This window comes from Sceloporus occidentalis, unplaced genomic scaffold, assembly GCF_023333645.1.
Source record: "Sceloporus occidentalis isolate IW3139 unplaced genomic scaffold, rSceOcc1.0.p SCAF_345, whole genome shotgun sequence".
Classification (NCBI taxonomy): domain Eukaryota; kingdom Metazoa; phylum Chordata; class Lepidosauria; order Squamata; family Phrynosomatidae; genus Sceloporus; species Sceloporus occidentalis.
Window position 1 is genome coordinate 410,681 of NW_028317325.1, and position 26,820 is coordinate 437,500.

The following is a 26,820-nucleotide window of genomic DNA, read 5'->3' on the forward strand; positions in this document are numbered from 1 at the left end:
GACATGAACCCGCTCCTGCTCCCTGTGTGTTTGGGGTTCGTGGTCGCCCTGCCGCCGGTACAGAATGCCAAGGAGAGCCGATTTAGTGAGCAGGACGCGGCGCATTACAGGTAGAGATGGCGCTGCCGGTGACCGCGTTCCTTTATGTTTAAATGGGCCGGCTTTTAAATGCCGCTCACCGGCATTTTTTTTTTTTTTTTTTTTTTTTGATGCGGAGGAGAGAGAGGGGCGCCTAGCATTCTCCTCCACGAGCCCTCTACCCCCATCCCGGTGCTGGCATTTCATGCAGAGCGCCGCAATATGCCGGCATATTGCGGCGCTCTGCATGAAATGCCGGCACCAGCGAGCGGCTTTTAAACACTGATGCGGAGGAGATAGAGGGGCGCCGATTAAAAAGTGGTGAGGGTGGGAGTTAAAAAGTGGTGAGGGAGGGGGGGGGTTAAAAAGTGGTGAGGGGGGGGGTTAAAAAGTGGTGAGGGGGGGGGTTAAAAAGTGGTGAGGGGGGGGGTTAAAAAGTGGTGAGGGGGGGGTTAAAAAGTGGTGAGGGAGGGTTAAAAAGTGGTGAGGGGGGGTTGAGGGGGGGTTAAAAAGTGGTGAGGGAGGGTTAAAAAGTGGTGAGGGGGGGTTGAGGGGGGGTTAAAAAGTGGTGGGGGGGGTTAAAAAGTGGTGGGGGGGGTTAAAAAGTGGTGGGTGAGGGAGGGAGGGGGGTTAAAAAGTGGTGGGGGGGGTTAAAAAGTGGTGGGTGAGGGAGGGAGGGGGGTTAAAAAGTGGTGGGTGAGGGAGGGAGGGGGGTTAAAAAGTGGTGGGGGGGGAGGGGGGTTAAAAAGTGGTGGGGGGGGAGGGGGGTTAAAAAGTGGTGGGGGGGGAGGGGGGTTAAAAAGTGGTGGGGGGGGAGGGGGGTTAAAAAGTGGTGAGGGAGGGGGGTTAAAAAGTGGTGGGGGAGGGTTGGTTAAAAAGTGGGGAGGGGGGTTAAAAAGTGGTGGGGGGGAGGGGGTTAAAAAGTGGTGGGTGAGGGAGGGAGGGGGGTTAAAAAGTGGTGAGGGAGGGGGGTTAAAAAGTGGTGGGGGAGGGTTGGTTAAAAAGTGGGGAGGGGGGTTAAAAAGTGGGGAGGGGGGGTTAAAAAGTGGGGGGGGAGGGGTGGGTTAAAAAGTGGGGGGGGAGGGGTGGGTTAAAAAGTGGGGAGGGAGGGGGGTAAAAAGTGGTGGGGGGGGAGGGGGGTTAAAAAGTGGTGGGGGGGGAGGGGGGTTAAAAAGTGGTGGGGGGGGAGGGGGGTTAAAAAGTGGTGAGGGAGGGGGGTTAAAAAGTGGTGGGGGAGGGTTGGTTAAAAAGTGGGGAGGGGGGTTAAAAAGTGGTGGGGGGGAGGGGGTTAAAAAGTGGTGGGTGAGGGAGGGAGGGGGGTTAAAAAGTGGTGAGGGAGGGGGGTTAAAAAGTGGTGGGGGAGGGTTGGTTAAAAAGTGGGGAGGGGGGTTAAAAAGTGGGGAGGGGGGGTTAAAAAGTGGGGGGGGAGGGGTGGGTTAAAAAGTGGGGGGGGAGGGGTGGGTTAAAAAGTGGGGGGGGAGGGGTGGGTTAAAAAGTGGGGAGGGAGGGGGGTAAAAAGTGGTAAGGGAGGGAGGGAGGGGGGTAAAAAGTGGTGAGGGAGGGGGGTAAAAAGTGGTGAGGGAGGGAGGGAGGGGGGTAAAAAGTGGTGAGGGAGGGAGGGAGGGGGGTAAAAAGTGGTGAGGGAGGGGGGTTAAAAAGTGGTGAGGGAGGGGGGTTAAAAAGTGGGGAGGGAGGGAGGGAGGGGTTAAAAAGTGGGGAGGGAGGGAGGGGGTTTAAAAAGTGGGGAGGGAGGGGGGTTAAAAAGTGATAAGGGAGGGGGGTAAAAAGTGGTAAGGGAGGGAGGGGGGGGAGGGGGTTAAAAAGTGGTAAGGGAGGGAGGGGGGTAAAAAGTGGTAAGGGAGGGAGGGGGGTAAAAAGTGGTAAGGGAGGGAGGGAGGGAGGGGGGTAAAAAGTGGTGAGGGAGGGAGGGGGGTAAAAAGTGGTGAGGGAGGGAGGGGGGTAAAAAGTGATGAGGGAGGGAGGGGGTTAAAAAGTGATGAGGGAGGGAGGGGGTTAAAAAGTGATGAGGGAGGGGGGTAGATATAAGTAAAGAGTGTGCATTAATGTGTGGATGCATTGAGTGAATGAGAGAGAGCATGAGTTAATGTGTGGATGAATTGTCTGAATGAGGGAGAGAATGAGTTAATGTGTGGATGAGTTCTCTGAATTAAAGTGTGAATTAGTGAGTGACTGTAAAAGTGTTTGTGTATCATAGATGTATAATTGTGGAAGGGCAAAGATGGCACTAGCAGGAGGTTTGAGCCTTGGGGACCGAGATGGCACAGGCAGGGTGTATATGGGACAAAGATGGCACTGGCCGGACTGTTTGGGGACAAAGTTGACTTGTGGTGGGCTATTTGGGGACAAAGATGGCAAATCTTATGTGTGTAATCTGGGTGCTGGCCAGGTTCTATGTCGGCAGTGTGGACGCCAGGGCTGGCTTTGCGGTGTGCAACCTGTGATCTATGCCTGTAATTTAGGGGGTTTTAAATATACCTTTAACCCCTTCGCGACCTTTGCCGGTTCAGGACCGTCATAACAAGAAGGTCACTAAATGACCTTTGACGGTCCTGAACCGTCAAAAAATTAAATAAGCTTAGAAAGTGATCAAGGATCACTTTCTTCGCTTAAACGGCCTTGCTGCAATGCCTCGATGTCGAGGCATTCAGCAAGGCCGAGATCGGCATCGGGTGCCATGTCTGGCCCCTCCCCGGGGCGTCAACAGCCGCCATACATTGTATGGCGGCGGACGCCCGTTTTAAAAGCGTTTAGGAGGCGATCAACGATCGCCTCCTAAACTTAAATGGTGTCGCTGGAATGCCTCGATCAGGAGGCATCCAGCGACACCAAACACTTACCTCTGGGTGGGCTGTGACCGCTCCGGAGAGCGGTCACAGCCGCCGCTGCCGGTGATCTTCGCCATCAAGCAAGATGGCGGCGGCCCGGGAAATAAAACAATAAAGACGAAAAAGTTCGCTAGAGGGTCTCCAGACCCTCTAGAGAACTGGCTCCACTTGCTGGTTGAATACAGGTACTGCATTCAACCATGCAAGTCAATGGAGCCCAGCTTTCTAATCACTATGTGATTAGTAAAATATTCAAAAAAAATAAAAATAAATAAAAAATGGAAAAAAAATTTTAAAAAAAATGTGCTAACATTTAAAAATAATTATGCAGTGATGTCACTAGATGAACCATCCAGTACCAGCAAAATGTGTAAAAAAAAATATAAAAAAAGTATTAAAAAAATAAAATAAAATTAAAAAATAAAGTTTATTATTTTGAGCAAGTGCTAAAATTTCTCAAAAATCTCAACAAAGAGTTAAAATAAAAGCACTTCAAATACCCAAGGGGTGTCTAATATATAAAAAAAATGGCTGATGGGGTAAATTGGAGTGGCCTAGCTCAAAGATAGGGCATAGGTACAGACTGACCAAAATGGCGAAAAAAAGCGCACTTCCCAAATGTGGCATTTTAAATCTGAAACAACCCGACAAACCCATGCATGTCGGGTATCACTGCACTCAGGAGATGTTCCTGAACACACATTGGCGTGTTGTTTGACAGTGGCATATACCAGGACCTGTATATCTATAACTAAAGTACAATTTGTGTGAAAAAAAAATAAAAAAAATTACTATTACAAAGTTTGACAAAGTGTAGTTCTATAATTGGTGCATGGAAAGGGTTAAAATAACAGCATTTGGAATACCCTGGGGTGTCTTGTTTTCAAAAATATATGGTTTGAATGGGTTAAATTGAGTTAACCGGCTTCAAAGATGTTCCAAAGAGGAGATGGAGGCAGACTGACCAGATTTGTTAAAAAAGATTTGGAAATCATAAAACGCTGCTTGTACTTATTGCCCTATAACTTACAAAAAACAGCAAAAAAACATAAAAACATTGGGTATTTCTAAACTCAGGACAAGTAGTAGAATCTATTTAGCTAGTTTTTTTACTTGCTTTTTTAGGTGAGTAAAAGATTTTTCAAATAAAAGTCATAAAATGTGTTTTTTTTTTCAACTTTTCACCATGTTTTTTTAATTTTTTTTATAGTAAATAAGATGATACGATCAAAATAATGGTATCTGAAGAAAGCCCATCTTGTCCTGAAAAAAACAATATATAACTTATGTGGGTACACTAAATGGGTGAGGAGAAAATTACAGCTGAACACAAGCACCACAAAAGTGTCAAAACAGCCTCGGTCCCACAGGGTACAAAACGAAAAATGAGCCCGGTCCTTAAGGGGTTAATGCCGTGTTTTTATGTGAATTCCAATTGATCTTTACCTGCAAAGCTGGGTTTTTGTGTTATGCTGTAGATCCATATCTGCTATGCTATGTTTCCATACATTATTTATGTGTACCTGCAAATACAGGGTTAATATGTCTTATTCAGTTGATCTATACCTGCGATGCTACGTTTCATTTATTATTATTGTATACCTGCAAATACAGGACTTGTATGTCTGATTCTGTTTATTTGATATATACCTTCAGTGCTGAGATCACAAGTGAATTTCAATTGATCTGGGTTTGCGTGTTGATCTATACCCGCTATCGGCAGCAGGGACTAATATATATATATATATATATATATATATATATATATATATATATATATAGGCAGCAGGGGCTAGTAACTGGGTTTTTATTTGGACAGGGGCGCAATTTCAGTGCTTGCCATAGGCGCTATTTTCAGTAGATACGCCTCTGAGTACCGCCAAATACCTTTATTCTGCCCGAGTCTAGTTAAACATTCGGCGATTAATGTTTCTTTTTTCCTTTGTCATCCTCAGGGATCGAGTGAAGTCCATGTTTTATCACGCTTACAACAATTACCTGGAGAATGCCTTCCCGTATGATGAGTTGCGACCTCTTACCTGTGATGGACAAGATACGTGGGGCAGGTGATGAGACTGCATCGAGAAAAACATGATTAAGTAGTAAATTGCCGAATATTGTAGGAGAGTACCAGACAATAGAGAAAGATTAAATAGGAATGGAGAAGGAATGTTAGTCACCCAGAATAAATTTAGTTGATTGTGGGGAATATGAAGATGGGTATTGCAGGCTATGAGAGCTGTAATAGAGAGAGTTACATACTGGACAGGGGCAGATATAGGAGATAAGGGGTTATTGGAGCAGAAAGATAGAAAGTAAAATATAACTCACTTAAGTAGTGACCGGCATGACATAAATTTTACCAAATAAAAATCAGTGAAAAAAGCTTTCTCTCTCTCTCTACCGTTCTGTTTTTGTCTTTCAGTTTTTCTTTGACATTAATTGATGCTCTGGATACGTTACTAGTGAGTGTACATTTCATCTTGGGTGTTTGGGAGTCACAATGTATTTTCTGTATGGAGGTGGCATTATGCATTGAAAAGATATTTACATTAAAAGTGTATCCTACCTAACTTTAATCTCAACCTAATATGTAAAGGATACATGAAGTTACTCCTGTGACCTAGTGAATGTTTCCATCGCAACTTTAGAAGTAGCTTCTTTTTATCTTTCTGCATTTCAGTGGATATATATAAAAAATATATATATATTAGCTTTATTTTGCTAACAACCCAGGAAAATAATTGCCAGATGGGCGCATGAAGAACAATTAACAATACTGGCCCCCTTCTTGTCTATATCACATAAACGACATGTCCTCCACTCCCCACCACTTGGAAGTAGTTATATCGGGGGAAACAATTGCTCTTTGTCACTTTTCCTTCAAGAGTTGGGGGAGTTTGGTTTTAGCCTTATCTACAGGGTTAATACCTGTGCCCAGAGCCCTGTCAACCTAACACCTTTGCTCCAGAATATTGCCTTGCGCTAGGAGTAATACATTTGAATGCAGGGTATGTTAGACATTTCTGGGACACGGGGGTGACGTTTAGAATATTCACTTTGACTTCTAACCTTCAGATAATTGGGAACATCACTGAGTTCAAGAGGGTTGTGAATGTTCTACAGGACACACTGGATTTTGATATTGATGTGAATGCTTCAGTGTTTGAGACCAATATTCGAGGTCAGCATTTGATACCCCTCACTGTTAAATGTACACTATTATTCCTGTTTAGTATATTTTTTATGGTTGCTATGGTTATTGGTCTACATTTGGCACCTTGCCCCTGGAATTGCTCTAAATATGAACATCAGGATCAGAAAGCTCTTATATTTACTTAATGGGGGGTGGGGGGGGGGACTATAGCATGTCCAAAACTAAAATGTTGTGTGTAAGATGATACCATTGAGCCAATGTAGGTAAAGATGACAAGTCACAATAGTTTACAGGTTGTCAGAGGTCTTTTGTCTTCCACCTGTAGAAGGGAGCTCTGAGGTTCTCAAATCGTGTGTAACATCAGGTTATGTCTATGTTGGCCAAATAAAAGGTTTTACTATTGTCTAAAAACTGAAAGCTCTCATAAATGTCTTATTCACTAGGGGAGAAAGCAGATTGTAAGTATGAGTCGCTTCCTCAAAGTTCCAAGTGCATCTTGCACAGCGATTTTAATTCCCTAAATGTGACCAAAACTCCCCAGAGCTGCCATCTCTCTCCCCATATCTTCTGTTTTTAGTTTCCCCAGTGAAGGTTTCCTTTTTCTTTTTACCTATTTTTAAAGATTAATAGGTTATTATATTTTTGTTAGTGGTTGGAGGTCTCCTGTCTGCTCATCTCCTTTCCAAGAGAGCTGGCCTGGAGCTAGAAGCTGGATGGCCTTGCTCAGGACCCCTACTTAGGATGGCAGAGGAAGCTGCCCGCAAACTACTTCCAGGTCAGCAAAAATGGTTTCTTATGATTACTAGGAGTCTGGCAGGAAGGTCTGGGCTAAAACAAAGAAGGTGCATTTTGTACCATTTTATGAAAGGGTGACATCTCACTAGCCTTGGTAGTTGACTTGACCTGATGGTAGATTTACAAATATCATGAATGATGGCTTCTTATCCTCCCATGACGTGTAGTTCAATTGAGGAGGAAATCTCACAGATTTTATAATGCATTATCCTTTCTTGCTGGTACGGTGCTTCATTGTGTATATTGTGATCGTGCAAGTCCAGAGTATTATTCTTAAAAAAATTAAAATAAATAAATAAAAAATAATAATAATTAAAAAAAACCCAGCCAAATAAACAGGTTGTGTACATGCGTGTATAAGTGTATGGCATTGGAGTGGCTGTGCAGCCCTGGAGTGAGTGCCGCCTGGGCAAGTTGCTGCAGGCAGGATAAAAACTTGCGTCGAGCAGTAGTTTGGAGACCCCTGATGTAGACTGTTCTATGAGGGATCTATAGATACTTCTGTGTTATCTGCAGCAGAGTTTGGTGCATACTTTTATTTTGATTTAGTTGTAAGTCTGCTTTGTAGTAGATGAATAATGAAAAATTCCTTCCTACCTAATTAGTTAATGTTCCTACAGCATTTGACACGTCTACAGGGATGCCTTTTGGGACCGTGAACCTTTTGAATGGAGTCAGTCCAACAGAAACCCCTGTGACCTGCACAGCCGGCATCGGAACCTTTATTATTGAGTTTGCCACCCTGAGTCGTCTGACTGGGGATCCGGAGTTTGAGAGGGTAGCAAAGCGTGCACTCAGAGGATTATGGGAGAGCCGCTCTGAGATTGGACTAGTAAGAAAAATCAAACAGCTTGGTATTTAATCTACTTAGAATTCTGTGTCCAGAATTCAGGAATGCACATTGATGAAAGCTAACCTGACGTTTGGAAACGCTGGCTGACATCAACTAAGAATTTGTGCCGTTTCTATAATAATTACAAGTTGGCTTTTTGTTTGGGCTGCTGTCTCGCTTGCTGAATTTTACCCATTACAGAAAAAACTCTTTAATCAGTTTGTCTCATATTTGATCAGAGAATATATAGCTTTTATGTGATTTAATGTCACCGCTGACAAATGTATTTTTGAATTTAAGTGACTTAATAGTTATGTATTTAATAAGAAGATTTTTTTGCATTTACAGGTGGGAAACCATATCGATGTCATGACATCCAAGTGGGTTGCCCAGGATGCTGGCATAGGAGCTGGCGTTGACTCGTACTTTGAATATCTTGTTAAAGGGGCAATTCTGCTGCAGGATGAAGAGCTGATGTCTATGTTTTTGGGTAGGTTGCCACGGCAACAGACACCTGAACATTTCTGTTAAGAGGGGTACTTACGAGGATTGTCAGACATAAGCATCCATCGACATAATTTTCTAATACTTTGTTTTGTTGTTACATCAATACATATATTTTTTTTACATCTAAATCAATGATCTTGGTTCAGAATACAACAAGGCCATCCAGAACTTTACCAAGTACGATGACTGGTACGTGTGGGTGCAGATGTATAAGGGCACGGTGTCCATGCCAATATTCCAGTCTTTGGAGGCCTTCTGGCCAGGATTGCAGGTAATGCGTTTATTCAGTAATAAGACAGTTTGCTGTAGCACAGTTATATATGTCGTATTAAGCAAATGGTTATTGATCTGATCATTGAAGCAGCTGAAATGATAGCAAATCCATATTTGTATTTTTGGTTTTTTTCCCTCCTTTTATGTCTGATTTCTTTAAATGCTGTCAACAGTCATATCTATAGTATGCAATCCCTCAAATAATCAATTTTAACATTGTTTGGCAGAGAGAGTGTTCCATGAGAGACGTGTAATTTTATTGTTTCCGTTATTTAACCCCTTAAGGACCAGGCTGTTTTTTTTGTTTTTTTTTCTATTAAAAAAAAAATATATATTTTACTCATCGTAGATTATTTTCAATGAAATGACGTGCCTGGTCCGTCATTGCTCGTCACCTGACCATTTTTGCGTGACGTGCCTGGCCCGTCAATGGACGTTAAGGGGTTAAATTGCAGCCAAGCGGTATACGGTACAACATGTTTTACTCCTCTGTACGTAGTGTTACAAACTCTTTCCTTTTAATGATATGTCTTCCTGCAGAGCCTGTTTGGGGACATTGGTAGTGCCATGAGAACATTTCACAATTATTACACTGTGTGGAAACAGTTTGGAGGATTGCCGGAGTTCTACAATATTCCTCAAGGGTTCACTGTGGATAAACGAGAAGGCTACCCGCTCCGGCCAGGTACCTAAAGCTACTACTTTAGATCCTGGAATATTTCATGCACCTGGTTTTAAGTAACTCCACGCAGCAGGGTTAACATTTACAGCACATACCCCTGAAATAATACATTGACCAACAACAGGGCTTCTGAGCAGCATAGTGTGTGTAGTAATATTATAGAAATATCATTCAGGAAGTTTTGTGAATTTAAAGAGATGGTGTTTTCTTAACGCTGCTAATGTGGATGATCACCATTCAGCATTTTTTATAGAGTCTGCAGCTTTATTTATTCAGTGTTATATACACACACAATACAGATGCTACGTCAAAGCGTTGTAGGTATGGAGCACATAAGGTGTTTCTTGATCCCTTATGTGCTCCATACCTACAACGCGTTGTGTGCATATGATAATAAATGTAATACGTTTGTAGATTCAGCAAAGATCTCACATACAGCCCTCTAATGGGCTGAAAAAGCATTGTTTTGGAATTCTGAAGTCTGTTACATTGACATAAATATTTTTTATTTGCTTTTTGTTACAGAGCTCATAGAAAGTGCAATGTATCTGTACAGGGCCACTCGGGACCCCACGCTGTTAGAGCTTGGGAGAGATGCTGTGGAATCCATCGAAAGAATTAGCAAAGTCGACTGTGGGTTTGCTACCGTAAGTATCTCATACTAAATGAGGATTAGAGCATGAATATGATGTTTGCATTTTAGGTAAAAATTCACTGATTGTCATCTTGTTGTCTTGTAGATTAAAGATGTCCGTGATCACAAACTCGATAATCGAATGGAATCTTTCTTTCTTGCGGAAACCATCAAATATCTGTATTTACTGTTTGACCCAGACAACTTCATCCACAACGATGGCTCAAGCTTTGATTTGGTGATGACACCCTACGGGGAGTGTGTCTTAGGGGCAGGGGGCTATATCTTTAACACGGAAGCCCACCCCATCGACCCCGCAGCCCTTCACTGCTGTCACAGGGACACTAAAGAGCAGTGGGAGGTGGAAGATCTTGTGAGAGAATTTTTCTCAATCAAGAGGACGGAGAAATTAAGAAATCCAGACCCTGAAAATAATGACCAGCAAGATCCCAGCACCTCTGACTCCCACAACAGAACAAGCGCTAAAAGGACTTCACTGCTTAGTTGCCCTAGTCAACCATTCAGTTCTAAACTTTCCATTTTTGGCCAAGTGTTTCTGGACTAATATTGGCAGATCTGTCAGATTTTTTCAAGACTTTGTCCTCATTACTGGGCTTTCCACCAACTGCATACATTGTGCTTTTATTGAGTACATTTGAGTATGTTTTAGGTGAACTTTAAGAGGATTGGAAGGCTTTCTGTTTGAACGCAGATATAAAAAGTACATTTTTTGTTATTGTATTTGTTAGAACAATCTGTGTTTTATATCGTTGTACATAATTTGTGACCTTTTAAAGAACGTGTATGTGACTCTGAGCTGATTTTAAGCCGTGTTTCCTTTCATAATCCTTGATATTGATTCACTCGTTTCCTATGCTCTGTAGTTAGTGGCGGCTCAAGCTCCTGCATCAAGCTTTGGAGCTGTTCAGTGATGAAATGGACTTGGAAGGGGCACGACCACTTGCTTTAAAATGTCTTTGGCGTTAGTAATTTCCCTTTTTGTTTAGAGGGCTAATGTGAACAGTTTTTAGTTTTTTTTTTTCTTTTTTGATAAGGGAACAACTCTCCCAAGTAAGATGATAATACACTCATCTGATGCAGGGGGTCCATAGTTTATCTTTTCCTTTCTCCCTCTCCTTTTTCAATCCTTTTTCAAACATCTGCTTCAGTACCACCCAGCCACGGCCTGTTTAACCATACCCTGCATATCACAACCTATTTCTGACAAATGAACGTCATCTTTTCTGTACAGCCCTTCGCATCAGGAGAGCAGCCACAAGCACCACTGCGAGAGACTGTTCAAAGATGTCCCAAATAGGACACGGGGGCAGGATGACCACATGGTCAAATTCTAAAATGAAAAACGCACTCCTCCCGCAGTTGGCCTTTTTAGCCCCCAAACAACTCGACAAACCTATGCATGGGGGTATTACTGTCCTCGGGGGATGTTGCTGAACGCATATTGGGATGTTTGACCGTGACATACACCAGGAACTGTAAATTTATACCTGAATTACAAAAACTGAATTTGCAGGCTCCAAAGGTGTCCCCAACAGCACATGGGGGACAGAATGGCTAGATTTGGAAAACGAAATTTTGAAATTGCAAAACTTGTACTTATTTCCCTATAACGTACAAAAAAAAAAACCCATAAAAACATTGGGTATATCTAAAGTAAAATAATTTTCAAATAAGAGGGAGAAGTTGTTTTTTTTGTTTTTTTTACCATATTTTATTAAAAAAAAAAATTTTTTTTATAGGAAATTAGATGATATGATCCAAAAAATGGTATCTGAAGAAAGCAATTCTTGTTCTGAAAAACACGATATATACCTTGTGCGGGTTCACTAAAATATATTCGTTTTTTTATATTATACTACCAACAGTCTTGATTTTTTTTTCTATGACTTTTGCACTTCCTGAAGAAGTTGCACATCTAATAAACAGCCTCGGAACCCAATGCTATACATTTGATATACGTGACTTCTGTAGTTGTTATTATTTATTCCCCCCCTCCGGTTCTCCAGTAAAGCCCTGCCGGTGTTAGAATTATTAAAGCGGCAGGCGACACTTCCTTACATCCCTGTGTAACTCAATTATACTCACCTAATAGGCATCTTCGCTTCCCAGAATGCTTTGCGGGCCCCGCGACCGCTGGCTTCAATTTCCCATCACACCCCGCCGTCGAGTCACTTCCGGGACTGCATTTCCCGGCATGCCTAGCTGCCCATTCCGTTGAGTTAATCGGTGCAGCCGTCTGGTTGCGCTGTTTCCGGTTTTCTGCTCTCTGTAGCCCGTTGCTCGGTCTTGTTTGGTTCCATGGCCGCTGCGGGTGCTGCGTTTCCTAGGCTGGGCTCGGGTTACCGGCCGGAGAGTATCGTGACTCGTCTCCGGCGAGGGCAGCTGACGGGGTGCGGCCTCACTCGGGGGTCCCAGGTACTGTAGGCCCGCGGTTAGTGCTGACTGTTAAGAACGCTGTCCAGTGTTGCTATACGTAGTATCGATAGTATCGTAGCGCTCTAGCCATACGGGTCGTAATTGCTTTTAAAATGCTATTTACATAGAGAGCCCTGGATTAACCTCATCTAATAGCGTCTTCCAATGTATATAACCCGGTGTCACCGGGCCCATAAATCCCTGTGTGAATGTATGCATTACTGGTCCTTAACTGGTTAATTATGTGTTTGTTAGATAGCTATAGCTTCTATATACCACCGCCGCTATAGGGGGCAGTTTTAAGGCCTGGATATTGCTAGTGGTTGGCATCTGCTTACAGATTTAAAGACTCAGACCTTAATCAGTTGTTGATCTCGTCTTAGATTCAGGATAGCCATATGCCATGCTGTATTACCCTCTACCACTTCTGATGGGAGGCGGTTCCATTTATCCACCACCTTCTCACAAGGACGATTGACACTCCTATAGGGTCAAAGGAAAGCAGAGAAAAAGGACATGATTTTGGAGACCTAAAGTTTAACGTGGGCATGTTTAAAATAATACACCTAGGACGGTGGAATACAAAGTACTGGGGAGTTAATGCAGGGGCAGGAACATGGATGTATTAATGGCACTTTGTGTATTGCAGGGGAGTCTTCATCTAAACGCCACGTCTAGCGCTGGGGGCGATGGCGTCGGCTAGATAGAAATCATTTTAAGGATAACTCGGGGGGGGGGATCGCTGAAAGGGTGCAGGGTTTCTGCTGCGATTCTGTGTTTAACCCCTTCCGTACCGGCGTTCTCGGACTGCGTCTTCACTTGAAGACCGCAGTTTTATTTAAATATTTTAATTCCGTGCTCGTGATTGGCTTCAAAGCGATCACGTGCACAGAATTGAGGGGGAGTGGCAGCTACGGATCGCGGGGGACACCCGCTGTCAGTAGCAGCCGCCCCTCGCGATCCCAGCATCCATAGCGACGCTGGATTGCGCATCATCGATGACGTACCTGGTACGTCCCGGTCTGTGGGTGACACCCAACCAGGAAGTACCAGGTACGTCATCGGTACGGAAGGCGTTAATGCTCTGGATGTCGGCATTCTTCGCCGCCGTAACGTTGACGTCTGATGTTCAGGCGTTCACTTTGCTTTTATGTTAAAGAATAGTAAATTTGTTGCTCGCTTCAGTTTGCATTTCTTAATTTAACTTGTTACATTGTGAAATGAATGTTTAGTACCAGTATCGCACCTCTTCAAAATTTAGGGGCTCAGTGAATGAACCCAGAAAATTATATTTGGGAATTAATCTCTCCGTTCAGTCCATGAGGCCAGAAAATTGGGGAGGATATAGTCTAAACCAAGGCTCGACAAATCCCTGGTGCCAGGTCGCCATGGCGACTCATAATTTTGTCCTGTCGCCTAGGTGTTTGTGAGCCATACCTATAATTGGGTCCAGATCCCCCACGGCGCTGCAGGGGACTTGGATCCTCCTTTCCGGCAGCAGCGGACGTCTGTGCGATGCAGACAACCCCGCTGCTGCCGGCGGCTCCGCCCACCCTCCTCACTGAACGGGGCTGGCACCGCCCACAAAGGTCACTGAGTCGCGCTGGCCAGCTGACTCAATTCTATTTCGGATCAACGGGGACGGCGTCTTAAAATGCCACCCCTGTCAATTCAAAATAGAAGTGAGTCAGCCCGCGCCGCTCAATAACTTTCGTGGGCGGCACCAGCGCTGCTCAATGAGCTTTGTGGGCGGTGCCAGCCCCGTTCAGTGAGGAGGATGGGTGGAGCCACCGGCAGCACAGCGGGGTTGTCTGCATCGCACAGATGTTTGACAGCGGGAATCCAACAGAGTTGCACATCATTGTTAATTAAAACTACGCACTGGTGCTTTTTAGTGTGGGTGCTGGAGCAAAGTGTGAGTGTAGGGCAGAAAAAAGTGCTGGCTCCTAACTTTTTTAGCTGGCTCCTAGATTTAAAACACATTTGTCAAGCCCTGGTCTAAACCTATATATATATATATATATATATATATATATAACAAAAGTTTTTAAAGTGCAGCGATCACTTAGTCTAAACTTGGTCCGCTTGATCCCCCACCTGCCAGCTGAGTTCACGCGTTGTAGTTGAAGTGATGCGTCTAGGGCTGGCTGTACTGGTCCAGTACCAATGAAGTTGAGCACAGCCCGGAGACTGAGGAATCCAGGAGCCACCTTGGAGCTGTCACTATTGCTTTATTGTTTTTAGATGTTGAGGTTTCTTGGATTGATCTACTTGGAAACATAGGCTTTGCTACTGTATCTCCTCCTTGTTCACTTATCAATAAATGAAAGTAACTTAGTTTCCCTTTATTATTTTTTTATCATTAGACACTATATAGTGTTGTGTTTGGGTTAAGATCTGCTTTCTGCTGTTACTGATAGAAACAAATTGAAAAGCAACATTCTTTCCGCCCTAGCTTGCCTTTTCTACCACTCAGCCTCACCGCAGTCATTTATTAAAACTGGTAGCTCCTTTTTGTTTGTTGCTCACGGGAATTGAGATTTTTTAAAGTTCATTTCGTGAACGCTAAGACTGGTGGCAGGGCCAGCGTTGTCTAATCCATTTTCTGTTCTAAAGTTCTCTCCTTTCTTTCCCCCACCCCTACAAAGCCTGCCTGAACCTCTTATTCATAGGAGAGAGTTAACTAAATGGGGTTAATCCTGTAAATTGTGAGAATAGGCGATTGCGAGGGCTGCACCCATGGTATACATTTTAAAGTGGGTTTCCAGTATGTGTCTATTGATACTTTTATTCTTTACATTCCATTAAATGGCTGTATAAAACAGAAATAAGCCCCCAGCATTACCGCCCGGCACCTTGATATAGCCTCGTGTCGATTCCCCCCACCGCACCGTATGTTTTTGAAGCACGTTATCGCATAATAGGATTCTTTCGATGTAATCGCTGTCTGATGGTCATTCTCGCTAACGCCGCTTCTTCCTCTATCCAGATTTCGGAGCAGCTGCTCTTGGAAAGGGATAAGCAGGCGAAGTGGAATAGCATCCCCTTCCTTCTACGCAGGCTGTATGGGGATAGCCACCCTAACAGTGACTTCGCCCATTGCCAGAGCATCCTAAAGGTAACTTTTCTTGTGTAATTTTTACTATAACCCTAGCGAGACGGCGCCGTTGCAAACGGTCACGCGTTAGAACCGAATGGAAGGTGCAACATGTTTTGTTCTCTATGGGTTGAGGACACTCAGTTCTTCAAAATATCTAGATATTTGGGTTGGCCCTGATTTGTTAATATATTTAATTAGCAAGCCCCTTCGTGCTTTATATTGGCTTTCATGTTCTGTATACTGTGATAAAGTGTGTGCTCGGTTTTGGAAACTTTCTTTCGCTCAGGAAATATCACCTCTTCTGTCCATGGAGGCTATGGCCATTGTGACGGACGACAAGAAGTCCAGCACGGAGCTACCGTTTCCCAACACCTACACTTTCGACTTGTTTGGAGGAGTGGACGTAAGTGAACGTGCCTGACCTGAGTGTGAGCGCGCAGCTTCTTAGATTGGAGAGACCGTGATATAATTGTGACCTTTTAGAAGGAATTCTGTAACGATGTGGCTATAAAACGAAATCGTACGCGTTCTGCTCTGGCTACTCAGGGAGTTTCTCTTCTCTGCTTCACTTCTCGCGTTACAGAATGGAACGGGTTAGGGTAAAGGAGCTCGTATTGTTCTTAGTTTTGGATCCTTTAAAGTATTTAGAGAACTGCCATAGTTTGTGTAAGTTGGCCTTGAGTAGAATAGCAGATCAGTAACCCCCCTAACCTGAGTCTTAGCTGCATATCTGTGTCTAAAGTAACAGTAAAATCTCGTAGCCGACCCGTTATTAAAGGCAGCCAGAGTGAGATTACTGGCTATAAATGGGGAAAAAACATTGTATGTGGGTTACTGTTCATCACATAACCCATTTTACCTTTAAACAGAACTTACATATGACGTGTAACAAGTAGATCGTTTATATGACACATGGATAGGCTATTTCTTCTTGGATTAATAGGTCGAGTTTGTTCCCTAGTAAAGACCTTGATTTTCTTTGCATATAAGGGTTATAATAGCATGTGTGTCGATCTGTGTATCCGTGAATATATTAACATCTGCATTCAACCTTTTTTGTTCTGTAGCTTCTAGTGGAGATCCTTATGAGACCGAGCCTTTTTCCCCAGAAGAAGAAACAAAAGAGTAAGTGTCTTGGCTCAAACATTTATTATATTATAATTTGTTCTGCGATATACTCCTCGATTCCTGATCGCCGTACGGTGCTGCAGATTATCTAAATCAATAAATAAATCAATATGCATTTTTTTTCCTCTGCCGTGTTTTTCACTCGCTGTATTCTTTCCGTTTCGCTTGCAGTCAGCGATGATCTTATCAAGGACTGCCTGAGTATCCTGTACAACACCTGTATCTGCGTAAGTCTTCTACGTTGGGTTTTTTGATCTACAAAATAAAACTAATAATGAATCGTAATGTGCCAGCGGTGTCATTTAACAGTGGAACAGGTAGAGAAAACTGAGGGTGAGTTGTATCGCTTTGTAGAAAGCTATTTGGTAGATCTCAGTACGGGTTGGCTGACCCAATTGTTTTTACTTAGACTTTAGGGGCGGTCGGAGAAACCTGCTGTCACTAGACGCAAATCCAGCCTCAAGCAGCAAAATATACTTGAGGCCTGACCTGTGTTCTTTGTGATGGTTTACGGAAATGGAGAGCCTGAGCACGTGACGTGAAATACGTTGTTACCGGTCCCGCATCAGCTCGTTACTAAAAGCAGGACACGGAGTACCTTGTTATGCACATGTGTGTTCCGGCTGCCTATGCGCTAATAACACGTCACTGTGCGTGCCGGCACACCTCTTTACTGCTTTGGTGTCGCGTAAATAGACGCACAAAGATGTTCTACTGGCTACAGCAGATTAACATGAGCGCTGGCAATGGCCCATTTGTATCTGCGCACTACGCAGCAGCTTTGGCGCCAGGATTTTAAATGTCCGTACGAGCAACTCTATTGGTCACCGGCAGGGGCCTCCTGCTGACGATCATACAGACTTATAAAATCCTGGTGCTGCTCATCTAAAAAGAAACTCGTCCTTTCTCTTTCCATAGACTGAAGGTGTCACTAAGCGATTAGCGGAGAGGAACGACTTTGTGCTTTTCCTGTTCACGTTAATGACAAACAAAAAGACTTTCCTGCAGACGGCCACTCTCATCGAAGATATCCTTGGCATTAAAAAGGTTTGGTTCGGATTTTACTCTTGGAGTGGGCAGTCATTGACTTATTAAATCCATGCGCTGCTCTCCTCTCTGACTCTAAGAGATAAAAGGCAGCCTCTCTCCATCCAGATGTCTCCTCTGTAATAGTACCTTTTCAATGATTCTAGTCCCATCTTTAATTCTCTTTTGCTGCCTCGCAGGAGGTGACCGTGGTGGCCATACCTGTATTGTGTGCCGTTACAACAGTTCAGCCACATTGTTTAAGTTAAACGTTGACTTCTGATGACATTTTCCGCTTTGCTTTAGCGATGTCTCTGTGCAATGCTGACGGCCCCCTGTTCTCTGTCTAGGAGATGATCCAGCTGGAGGACATACCTAACCTTTCGAGTTTGGTGTCCAGCTTTGATCAGCAGCAGCTGGCGAACTTCTGTCGGATACTTTCCGTCACCATATCCGAGCTGGACACCGGAAACGATGACAAGTACACCCTTCTCGCCAAAGATGCTCAGCAGAAGAAGATTGCAAACCCTTCCAGAGCGGAAGTAAATCAAGGTGAGAATCTTAATGTCGTGGAGCTGGAATGTGTTAATGCCCAGAGCTTTCACATGTTTTGTCTTTGACATGGCTGTTGAACTACATGTCCTATGATCTTCGCCAGCTTAAGTTCAGCCCAATAGATATGGTTCTAAAAAAAATGCTTAGAGGACTTCTGTCCGGCTAATCATGTTTGTAGACCAGATCTACTGTAGACACTTGCGGGTCTGTGACTATATTAAAGAATACACTTGTTATCGTGTATTTAATATTTATCCACACTGTTTCACAGCCACCTTATTAAACATCCCGGGATTCATTGAACGGCTGTGCAAGCTTGCTACTCGAAAGGTTTCCGAATCCACAGGAACGGCCAGCTTCCTGCAAGAGCTAGAAGAGTGGTACACGTGGCTGGACAATGCTTTGGTTCTAGATGCCTTGATGCGGGTGGCTCAGGAGGAAACGGAACAGAGTGGCACAGGTATGAATTCAGCCGCAACACCAATCCATCCGTACCCTCCAGAGCCTGGGTTGGTTGCTGACTTTTTATTGTAGGAGACCCCCCCCCCCCCCCTTCATTTCTTATATTCCTTTTTCATACCTTGGTTTGTGGTCCCCTGATGCTAACGCAATTTGCTCTTCTCCTAGAATCTTCAGATGAGGGTGGACTGGCAAATCCTTCCTCCAGGACCCAGCTGCCCCAGTCAATGAAGATAATGCATGAGATCATGTACAAGGTGGAGGTACTCTACGTGCTCTGTGTGCTGCTAATGGGACGCCAGAGAAATCAGGTCAGTGATCGACTGTTCTGTGCGAGACCCGGGGACGTCATTAAAGGAGTTTGTAAGCTCTAGCGAGGGCTGTGTGCGCTTCTAGCTTTTAGCCAATTGTTCAGAAGCTTATTTATCCTCCTAGTTAGTTCTATGGTACACAGAAGGTTAATTTTTCTTTGTTTTGTAACGATTGTCTTAAACCTATTTTCTGTGGTTTGTAACAGTCTACTTTGTTCGTTCCTGTAAAGGCAGCTACCTTAATTGGATGTTGGGGGATTTACATGATTATTCCACCCCATAGTGTACTTATTCAGGATTGTTGCTTTTGTTTTGCCTAGAATTGAAGGTTATAGTATCATGGCTGAAACACTGCATGTTCTACGCGGTTCGTATAACTTCCGGCAGAGCTTTAACTAAAAGGGTTTCCGTGTTCCCGTTTGACAGGTCCACAAGATGATAGCAGAATTTAAACTGATTCCTGGTCTGAATAACCTTTTTGACAAGCTGATATGGAGGAAACATTCGCCAACCAACCTGGTTCTTCACGGACACAACCAGAATTGTGACTGCAGCCCCGTGAGTTATGGTTGCTCTGCTTTCTTTAGTGAAAGACCGATTGTTTGCCAGGATGAGGATCCGAGCGCGATAATATACTTTTTTATAATGCGTATGCTACCCTTACTGCATACATTCTCTAGCAAGTCCATGTCTTTGTTGGCGGATGATTTAATATTGTTTTTAATAGTGCCTGTTTTCATTTATCCTGCTGTCTGCTCTTATTCTTATTTTAGGATATTTCGCTGAAGATCCAGTTCTTAAGACTGCTTCAAAGCTTCAGTGATCACCATGAGTAAGTAACACATTTTAAAGTTTGTATCTCTGTGAGCCACGGAGATCAGACATTTAAAGAACAAAAACATGAAGTGTCATCGGAATAAATCGGTAAAATTATGTTGTTGGGTTTTTTTTAGGAACAAATATCTACTTCTGAACAGCCAGGAACTGAATGAGCTGAGCGCCATATCACTTAAAGCAAATATTCCAGAAGTAGAAGCGGTGCTCAATACAGACAGGTAGGAACTCCTAATTTTTGTTTCCACCTAAACATTTAACAATATATACCTCCTATCTAGGCTGCCGTTCTTGCTATAACTCGTCGGTTTGTGATGAATACTTCAGCATATCCTGAAATTTCTTTAAATGTGAATGCGTTTGACAGGGATATTTAGTATCATGTAACCTATTCCGACGTGTTTATTTCAGGAGCTTGGTCTGCGATGGAAAGAAAGGTTTGCTAACCAAGCTACTGCAAGTCATGAAGAAAGAGCCAGCAGAGTCCTCCTTCAGGTCTGTGCCGCGTACGCCACGCGTCCAAGTGCGATAGATGATTGTTGTAAAATGCAGATTTTGTCACCAAACCAGTGTGAGGTTCCATGACTGCACAATGTTGCCAAGCATATGTATAGATTGTTAGCGATATAATGCTCGCCGTTCCCACTCTGCAATAGCAGAACCAGAAGTGGGGTAATTAATATAACTACATTTAATATAAGTGATGTACACTTCGATCTGGTCATGAGTTCATGTACAAACCTGAATATCTGTGTAGGTTCTGGCAAGCCCGAGCTGTTGAAAGCTTCCTGCGTGGAGTTACGTCCTACGCTGATCAAATGTTCCTTCTAAAGAGAGGACTTCTAGAGGTGAGTTGGCCGGATGTGCAATCAGCCGCTAATGAGCCTCGATGCAGATACCAGCTCGTCTGGGACTGGATCAATGATCTGAGATTTAAAGTACTTATCCAGTAGCTGATTAACGATGTAGCACTGTCTGTTATATGTTCAAAACAGACGTGTGCTGTGATTTCTGTTACATCATTATTAACAGATTAAAATAAGCTCCCTCGGTAACTGCTTGTCTCGTCGCTATTGAATATTGACTTGACAACAAATGTTAGGCCGGTAGAGCTAAAGGCAGTGACCGGTAGCCTTGACTTGCGTGGGACTCTTGTCTTCATATCTCTGTTGAACTTGGAAACTGGTCAGTAACTTGATGTCCCCCCTTATTACAGCACATTCTATACTGCATTGTGGACAGCGAGTGTAAGTCGCGGGATGTCCTCCAGAGCTACTTTGATCTTCTCGGCGAGTTAATGAAATTCAACATCGATGCCTTTAAAAGGTTTAACAAGTATATCAATACAGAGGAGAAGGTAAGTTAGCAGCAAATGGAATCTCTGTGGCGTTTGTCTGGGACTTATATGTGTGTATGTATATATATGTATGTGTGTGTATATGCGTGTATGTGTGTGTGTGTGTGTATATATATATATATATATATATATATATATATATATATATATATATATATATATATATATATGTGTGTGTGTGTATATATTAAACACAAATTTGTCCACTAAGAGCAGTAACGGTAAGACTAACCAACCAACATATCTCTTGGACGATGACAAGTTTGTGGTTGATCTCAATGCAAAGCAGAAATATCTGTAGCCCCCTAATTACAATAAATGTTTGTCAATTGCAATTCCTTTGTGTTTGTGTTACTGCATTGACTTTCTTTTTATTTTGTTTCCTGAATTGCAGCGGCGCTGCAAACGTCGGGCTTTGTAACTTATCTGTTCCGTTGTTAAGCCGTGCAGGGAGAAATATTAATAAGCTTCATGTTTAATGCGTTCTCCTTTCTTTAGTTTCAGATTTTCCTGAAACAGATTAATAGCTCTTTAGTCGACTCGAACATGCTCGTGCGATGCATCGCTCTGTCTTTAGACCGGTTCGAGAGCCAGTCGGATGATATTAAAGGTGGGTTATCCTAGTTTAGTTGTAAATTAACTCGCTTCACAGCCGTTTGTCACACAGTAGTGTGAACAGACCCCTGCAATTTAGAACTTGCCAAGATATTGATAATAAATTCTACCAACCAGCTATGAAACGAAATATGTCTGGCTGTCTTATTGTACCAACCTTTGCCATTTGATAGCTCAGCTTTTGGTCTAGTGGTCATTTGTGTTCCCGGTCTGGCCAGGGATGACCGTCTGATGCCGCTGGGGGCACAAATCCGAGTTGGATGACACCTGTCTATTGACATGATTCTCCCGCAGTTGCAGAAGTGCTGTCTGAATGCCGGTTGCTGTCTTACATGACTCAGGGATCCATCCGAATGTCCTTCCTTTTCCGACTAATTAACATCATCCACGTGCAGACGCTAACACAGGTGAGAGGAATGCAGTCTCGTTTCACATAGTAGCCCCGTAACAAAAACACGCGTTATTCCGTAAAGCTTTTACTGACTACATGATTCTACCGTTGAGAAACTCTCTTCTTTCTCATCTTTTATTTTGTAGGAGAACGTCAGCTGTTTAAATACGAGCCTGGTCGTTCTGATGCTGGCGAGGAGGAAAGGCCGGCTACCGTGCTACCTGCAAACCATCCGGAACATGGAGTGCTTGGAGAAATACCCAGGATACATTCTCAACAACTTTCACAGCCTTCTACGCTTCTGGCAGCAGCATTACCTCAACAAGGATAAGGACAGCACCTGCTTAGAAAACGTGAGCTCCCTTTCTGTGACTCGGTGTAGCGGGGGGGGGGGGCAGCCGACGGCTCTTCGGACGCCTAGCTTTCTGTGCTCGAGTTGTGACGGACCACTTGAATCCGTGTTATATTCTACCGGCAATAACCAAAACCGTAGCACGTTAAGAATTTGTGCGGGGGGTCCTGTAGAAAGAGATGGACGAACCTGAGGGTCCCACACTCCTCGTATTTTCTTGTGTTGAATACATCTGTGTTCTGAGGTCACCTTCTAGTTGGATATAAACAGAGCAACTTACCCCCCCCCCATGCTGTAAATGCTTGTGTTTTATCTTTTTCCCTTTTTTTTTTTTTTTTCTTTTTCTTTCCAGAGTTCATGCATTAATTTCAGCTACTGGAAAGAAACGGTGTCTGTGCTTTTGAACCCAGACAGGACATCTCCGTGTGCCATAGTCGGCTACATCGATGAGGCCTATATGGATGTGGACAGAGACTTCTGTGAAGACTGAATGAATTTTTTTTGTTGACTTTCTCCATTGGGACAGAATCTTCAAATGGTATTTCCCAGAGAGCCGGCGTTCAGGGACTCGAGACTCCTTTGTGTTCATTGCCTGAACACGGTATGCACATGGCCCACCAAGCAAGACTTTCCTGGCCAGTCAGTGGGCCACACTCACGGTTAATACTTGGTCAGTGCAATACATTCAGGGATGCTGTTGACAACTGATTTAACTTTCAGTTGTGTGTTGTGTGTGTGTGTTTTTTATTTTACTACCCCTGGTTACTTTTTAGTTGGGACATTTTTTTTTTCTCTTTAAAGCAAAATACATTTTAGCAGATTATAGAGACAGGAAAGCCTTTTTTTTTTTCCCCATGCGCCTAGCTCTGCCGCCATGTTGGATTTCCCTTTTTGCCAGGAATAGGAGCTGTCTTGGTGTTCCAAGCTCTTATTCCTCATCTTCTGCCGCAAGCAGGAACTTAGATCCGTTTTTATTTCTTAAATACTTGGAATATTAATGTGTTTTTCAGGTAACTCTTTTAAAGTCTACACTATAACAAATATTTTGCCTTTTGACAGGTATTTGCTTTGTAATATGTGTTTGCTGTTTTCTATGCGGTTATTCAATGAATCCAGGGCTTAAGTACTTGAGGAAAGTCTTATGATTCAGTATTTTGGTCATTATAGATCTACCAGAGCAGGAGTAGCAAACCGCTAGGTCTCCAGCTGTTGAAATTTATCCCAAATGCTTCTTCGCTGCCTTAATACTTTAAGAACCATTGGAGATTTCCATCGTCGGCAGTTGGTTCCATTGCCAAAAGCGACATTAATCAGATGTCATTTTAACATTTTTTAACATACCATTCATCAGATCTTGGGATTTGTAATAAGAGTTTAGCCCACCTGTCATGGGTTGGCTCATCAACTAAACCTCCTCCTATGCACGGTTTTTGCACCAGTTACTAACCTGTTACTAAACTTAAACGAGCAGCCATATAGGAAGGATGAGGTCAGATGCCTACCGAGATACGGCATCATCTCAGAAGACGTGGCCGGAAATGTAAGTGCAAATCTTTTACTATAATTTATCTAAAAGTACCGGTGTGTTAACGCAAAATGCAGAGGGCTAAGGGGGGCCAACGAAATCAGACAGAAGCTGCAAGTCCGTTTCCCACCACGGTAGAAAATGGGAGATGATTTCAAAGGGTTAATGTCTCTGGCATGTTTTACTGTTACCTTTAGTGTGAATATTGTGTAATTGGTGACAGATTACAGGAAAACTACCAATAACACATTGTACGCTGAACCCCCCCCCCCCCCCCCTAAACTGGGATATTTTAATGCCAAGTATTTTTAAAGCGTCCTTAAATAGTTTTCTTATTGTTAAATTATAATTTCGTCTTAAACATTCCTCGAATGGCTGTATGAAGACTATGGAGTGGTGCAAAGCGCGGCATAATAATGTCTGTCCTAACCGTAGTTTGCAGATTTGTAAGGTTTTCAAGCTGTTTTTATACCGAGACGATGCCGATTTCTGATCACTTTTTAATAATAAAAAAAAAAAAATACAGTTCGTCATTTTAATATCGGGTTTCCAGCGAGAAGAAACCATAATCTTATTTGTTCATCCTACGCATGCCATAGTTGCCTTTTGGTAGCGAAGATTTTCATACTCGCCGTGTCAGGGCTGTGAAGGTGGGGATATTTATAATTTTATTAATAAATATGAGCCAAAAACCAGCTTTAACAAAGCCGCACACGAGACCCTTCTTCTTTCTGTAATCCTTATTGTAAGGAATCGCACATTTTAACCCAAAACCGTTTATTATATAAATACCGGCTTCTGTTTTGCAGCTGAATGTCTGAATACTTTTTTTTTTTTTTTTACAAATTATCTCCTTTCTTGTTAAGAATAAAACTCAAGGGTCAAATACTGTAATAACACATGATGTAGATTACTTACTGAATGGTTTCTTTTAATGACAGACCTTGGTTTTGTTACAGTAAATGTGTGAATTGTTAAAAAAAACACCTTTCCGCGATTCTGTAAACCAGTTGAAAAACATATTCCGAGGCGACTGTACTTATCTCAGATTATACATTCAGATTTCTAACGCAAATATTACGGGGGAAATTGCTTTTATTTTGACCTGATGTTTGCGGACCCCAGGGAAACTTCTGTTTGATATATAAATATATATATATATATATATGTAGAGAGTGAGCGATTACAAAGACTTAACTGTGTAAATAAAATAAAGATGCTTCTAATTTAATGGATTTATGATTCGTTAATTAAATTGCTATATTTTTTTAAATGTATATTGTCTTACCTACGGTGGAAAAATTCAGTTCTGTTTGATGTAAAGTCTTTTTTTATTTTTATTACTAAGCATGTAACCTCTGCACTCTTTTCTAAAGTATGCAGCCGGATCGTATCTGGTAGTTGAGCCCCTGCAGTGCTTTTAAACTGTTTGGGCTATATTCACTAAGTTTGCAGTTCAATTAACCATGCGTAAAAAGGGACTAACTCCAGTTTCCATCTGCATGGAGAACCATCCTGCATAGTGAACACTTCAATCGGTGAGTGTTTATTAGGCACCTATGCATTATATAGGGCTAACTAAACCCTTCCTAATTTTCGCGCATGCACATGTATAGCATGTCTGTGCTTTAGCGAGCAGGGCCGGTGTTTGGCCGAACACATCTCCTGCAAGCTTAAGGGCTCAAGAATCCCTCCATGCGCTTGTAAAGGGCATCAAACTATAATTGCCACTCGGCTATCATATGCGTTTAATATGTCTAGAAGGTCCCTTAAAACCGTAACGGATGCCGGGTGAATGCAATAAACACCCCAAAAGTACGAATATATTATCTCAAAACTATTTTTCCTACAATAAGGTTTACCTCGATGGTATTTATACGATACTGTCTCTTAAATTGTCTGTTATTTGATATGTAATAATGGATAAAATACCACCCAGACAGGTTTTCTGGCTCTCGCTTTTATTTGCTCACAAGGGGTGGGTTATCGGTTGGGATTACAGGAGGGAATGGGATCTGGTAAGGTCACAGCTGTTGCAGCTGCCGGTGGGGTTGACGGAACGGGATTCCATCTTCGTCATTCTTCATGCTGGAAAGAGAGAAAGGAAACAGAAATGTAATCTTTGTGTTGCAGAATAACACAACTAGCAGGTTCTCCTTGAAGATATGCAATGTGGCAGCACGTCTCTCTCCAGTAAACCCATCTTTCTAATAAACGCTCTGAGTGTTTTTTTTTCCTTTTTATCATGCATCGCGGTGATGCCACGAGATGCAGCTTCTTATGGTTGGAGTTTGGTTGTTGAATACACGGGCAGTGGATGTCCAGTTTGGGCATTTCCTTGGGCAGCTGGAAGCTCATTCACCAGTGCCAAATAAGTACAAGGAAGTACCCTCTTAATGTAAACAAATATAGCGCCCGACTACTATGTTAAAAAAAACAAAAACGTTTTAATCACTGGGGAGCGACAGAGGACCGTGATACATACATGATGTTCCACAAACACTTAAAAGGTGCTCTTCCACGTGATCTGCAGGATATTCCAACGTTATTCCTGATACTGTTGCATTTCAAAACCCTTTTTTTAGTAAAATACTTTCATCTTGTAATAATTTGGCCGAATTTGTTATGCCCACTAACTTCGTAGATATTCAGTCCACCTAGCAGTGTGAACAGACCTCTAATCTAAAACATGCCACGCCAGGGCTCCGTCAAATTAGCCAGAAACCCAGAAAAAAAACCTGTATCCGCTGATTAAAACGCCAGTGCGGTTATTGACCTGCTCACTGGAAGAGCACCTTTAACGTACGTAACGAGGTGGACTGTCGGACCGTACCTTTATCACCCAAAGTGTTGGAGAGGTTCGAGTCTGACCTTGGTAGACACCACCTCGCGGGTTCGCGCACGCAGTTTGTTGACCTGTGTCTCTG

At 43.0% G+C, this 26,820-nt stretch overlaps 3 protein-coding genes across 3 annotated transcripts in view; 2 read left to right on the top strand and 1 right to left on the bottom strand.

Moving 5' to 3' along the window:
- The first annotated feature begins 3 nt into the window (after positions 1-3).
- LOC149274171 (ER degradation-enhancing alpha-mannosidase-like protein 2) lies at positions 4-10,369 on the top strand. Its single transcript, XM_089505753.1, has 11 exons — positions 4-110; positions 4,880-4,990; positions 5,350-5,389; positions 6,003-6,108; positions 6,731-6,856; positions 7,497-7,708; positions 8,057-8,198; positions 8,362-8,486; positions 9,029-9,173; positions 9,696-9,817; positions 9,911-10,369. Exons 1-11 carry the CDS (start codon positions 4-6, stop codon positions 10,367-10,369), a joined length of 1,695 nt encoding a protein of 564 aa, XP_089361879.1.
- Positions 10,370-12,123: 1,754 nt separating this feature from the next.
- LOC149274172 (short transient receptor potential channel 4-associated protein-like) lies at positions 12,124-22,858 on the top strand. Its single transcript, XM_089505748.1, has 19 exons — positions 12,124-12,240; positions 15,230-15,358; positions 15,627-15,743; positions 16,408-16,465; positions 16,640-16,695; positions 17,387-17,515; positions 17,845-18,046; positions 18,321-18,509; positions 18,677-18,819; positions 19,246-19,377; positions 19,593-19,651; positions 19,773-19,874; positions 20,065-20,148; positions 20,411-20,501; positions 20,870-21,010; positions 21,509-21,620; positions 21,920-22,032; positions 22,163-22,369; positions 22,721-22,858. The coding sequence occupies exons 1-19, from the start codon at positions 12,124-12,126 to the stop codon at positions 22,856-22,858; spliced, it is 2,319 nt and encodes a 772-aa protein (XP_089361874.1).
- Positions 22,859-25,969: 3,111 nt separating this feature from the next.
- The window catches only part of LOC149274173 (myosin-7-like), a 47,577-nt gene continuing 46,726 nt past the window's right edge, over positions 25,970-26,820 (bottom strand). Inside the window, exons 30-31 of the mRNA XM_089505765.1 lie at positions 26,765-26,820; positions 25,970-25,981 (exon numbers count right to left, since the gene is read on the bottom strand). The exon at positions 26,765-26,820 is cut by the window's right edge and continues 82 nt beyond it. Coding sequence (XP_089361891.1) covers positions 25,970-25,981; positions 26,765-26,820 — 68 coding nt within the window. The remainder of the gene's footprint in view (positions 25,982-26,764) is intronic.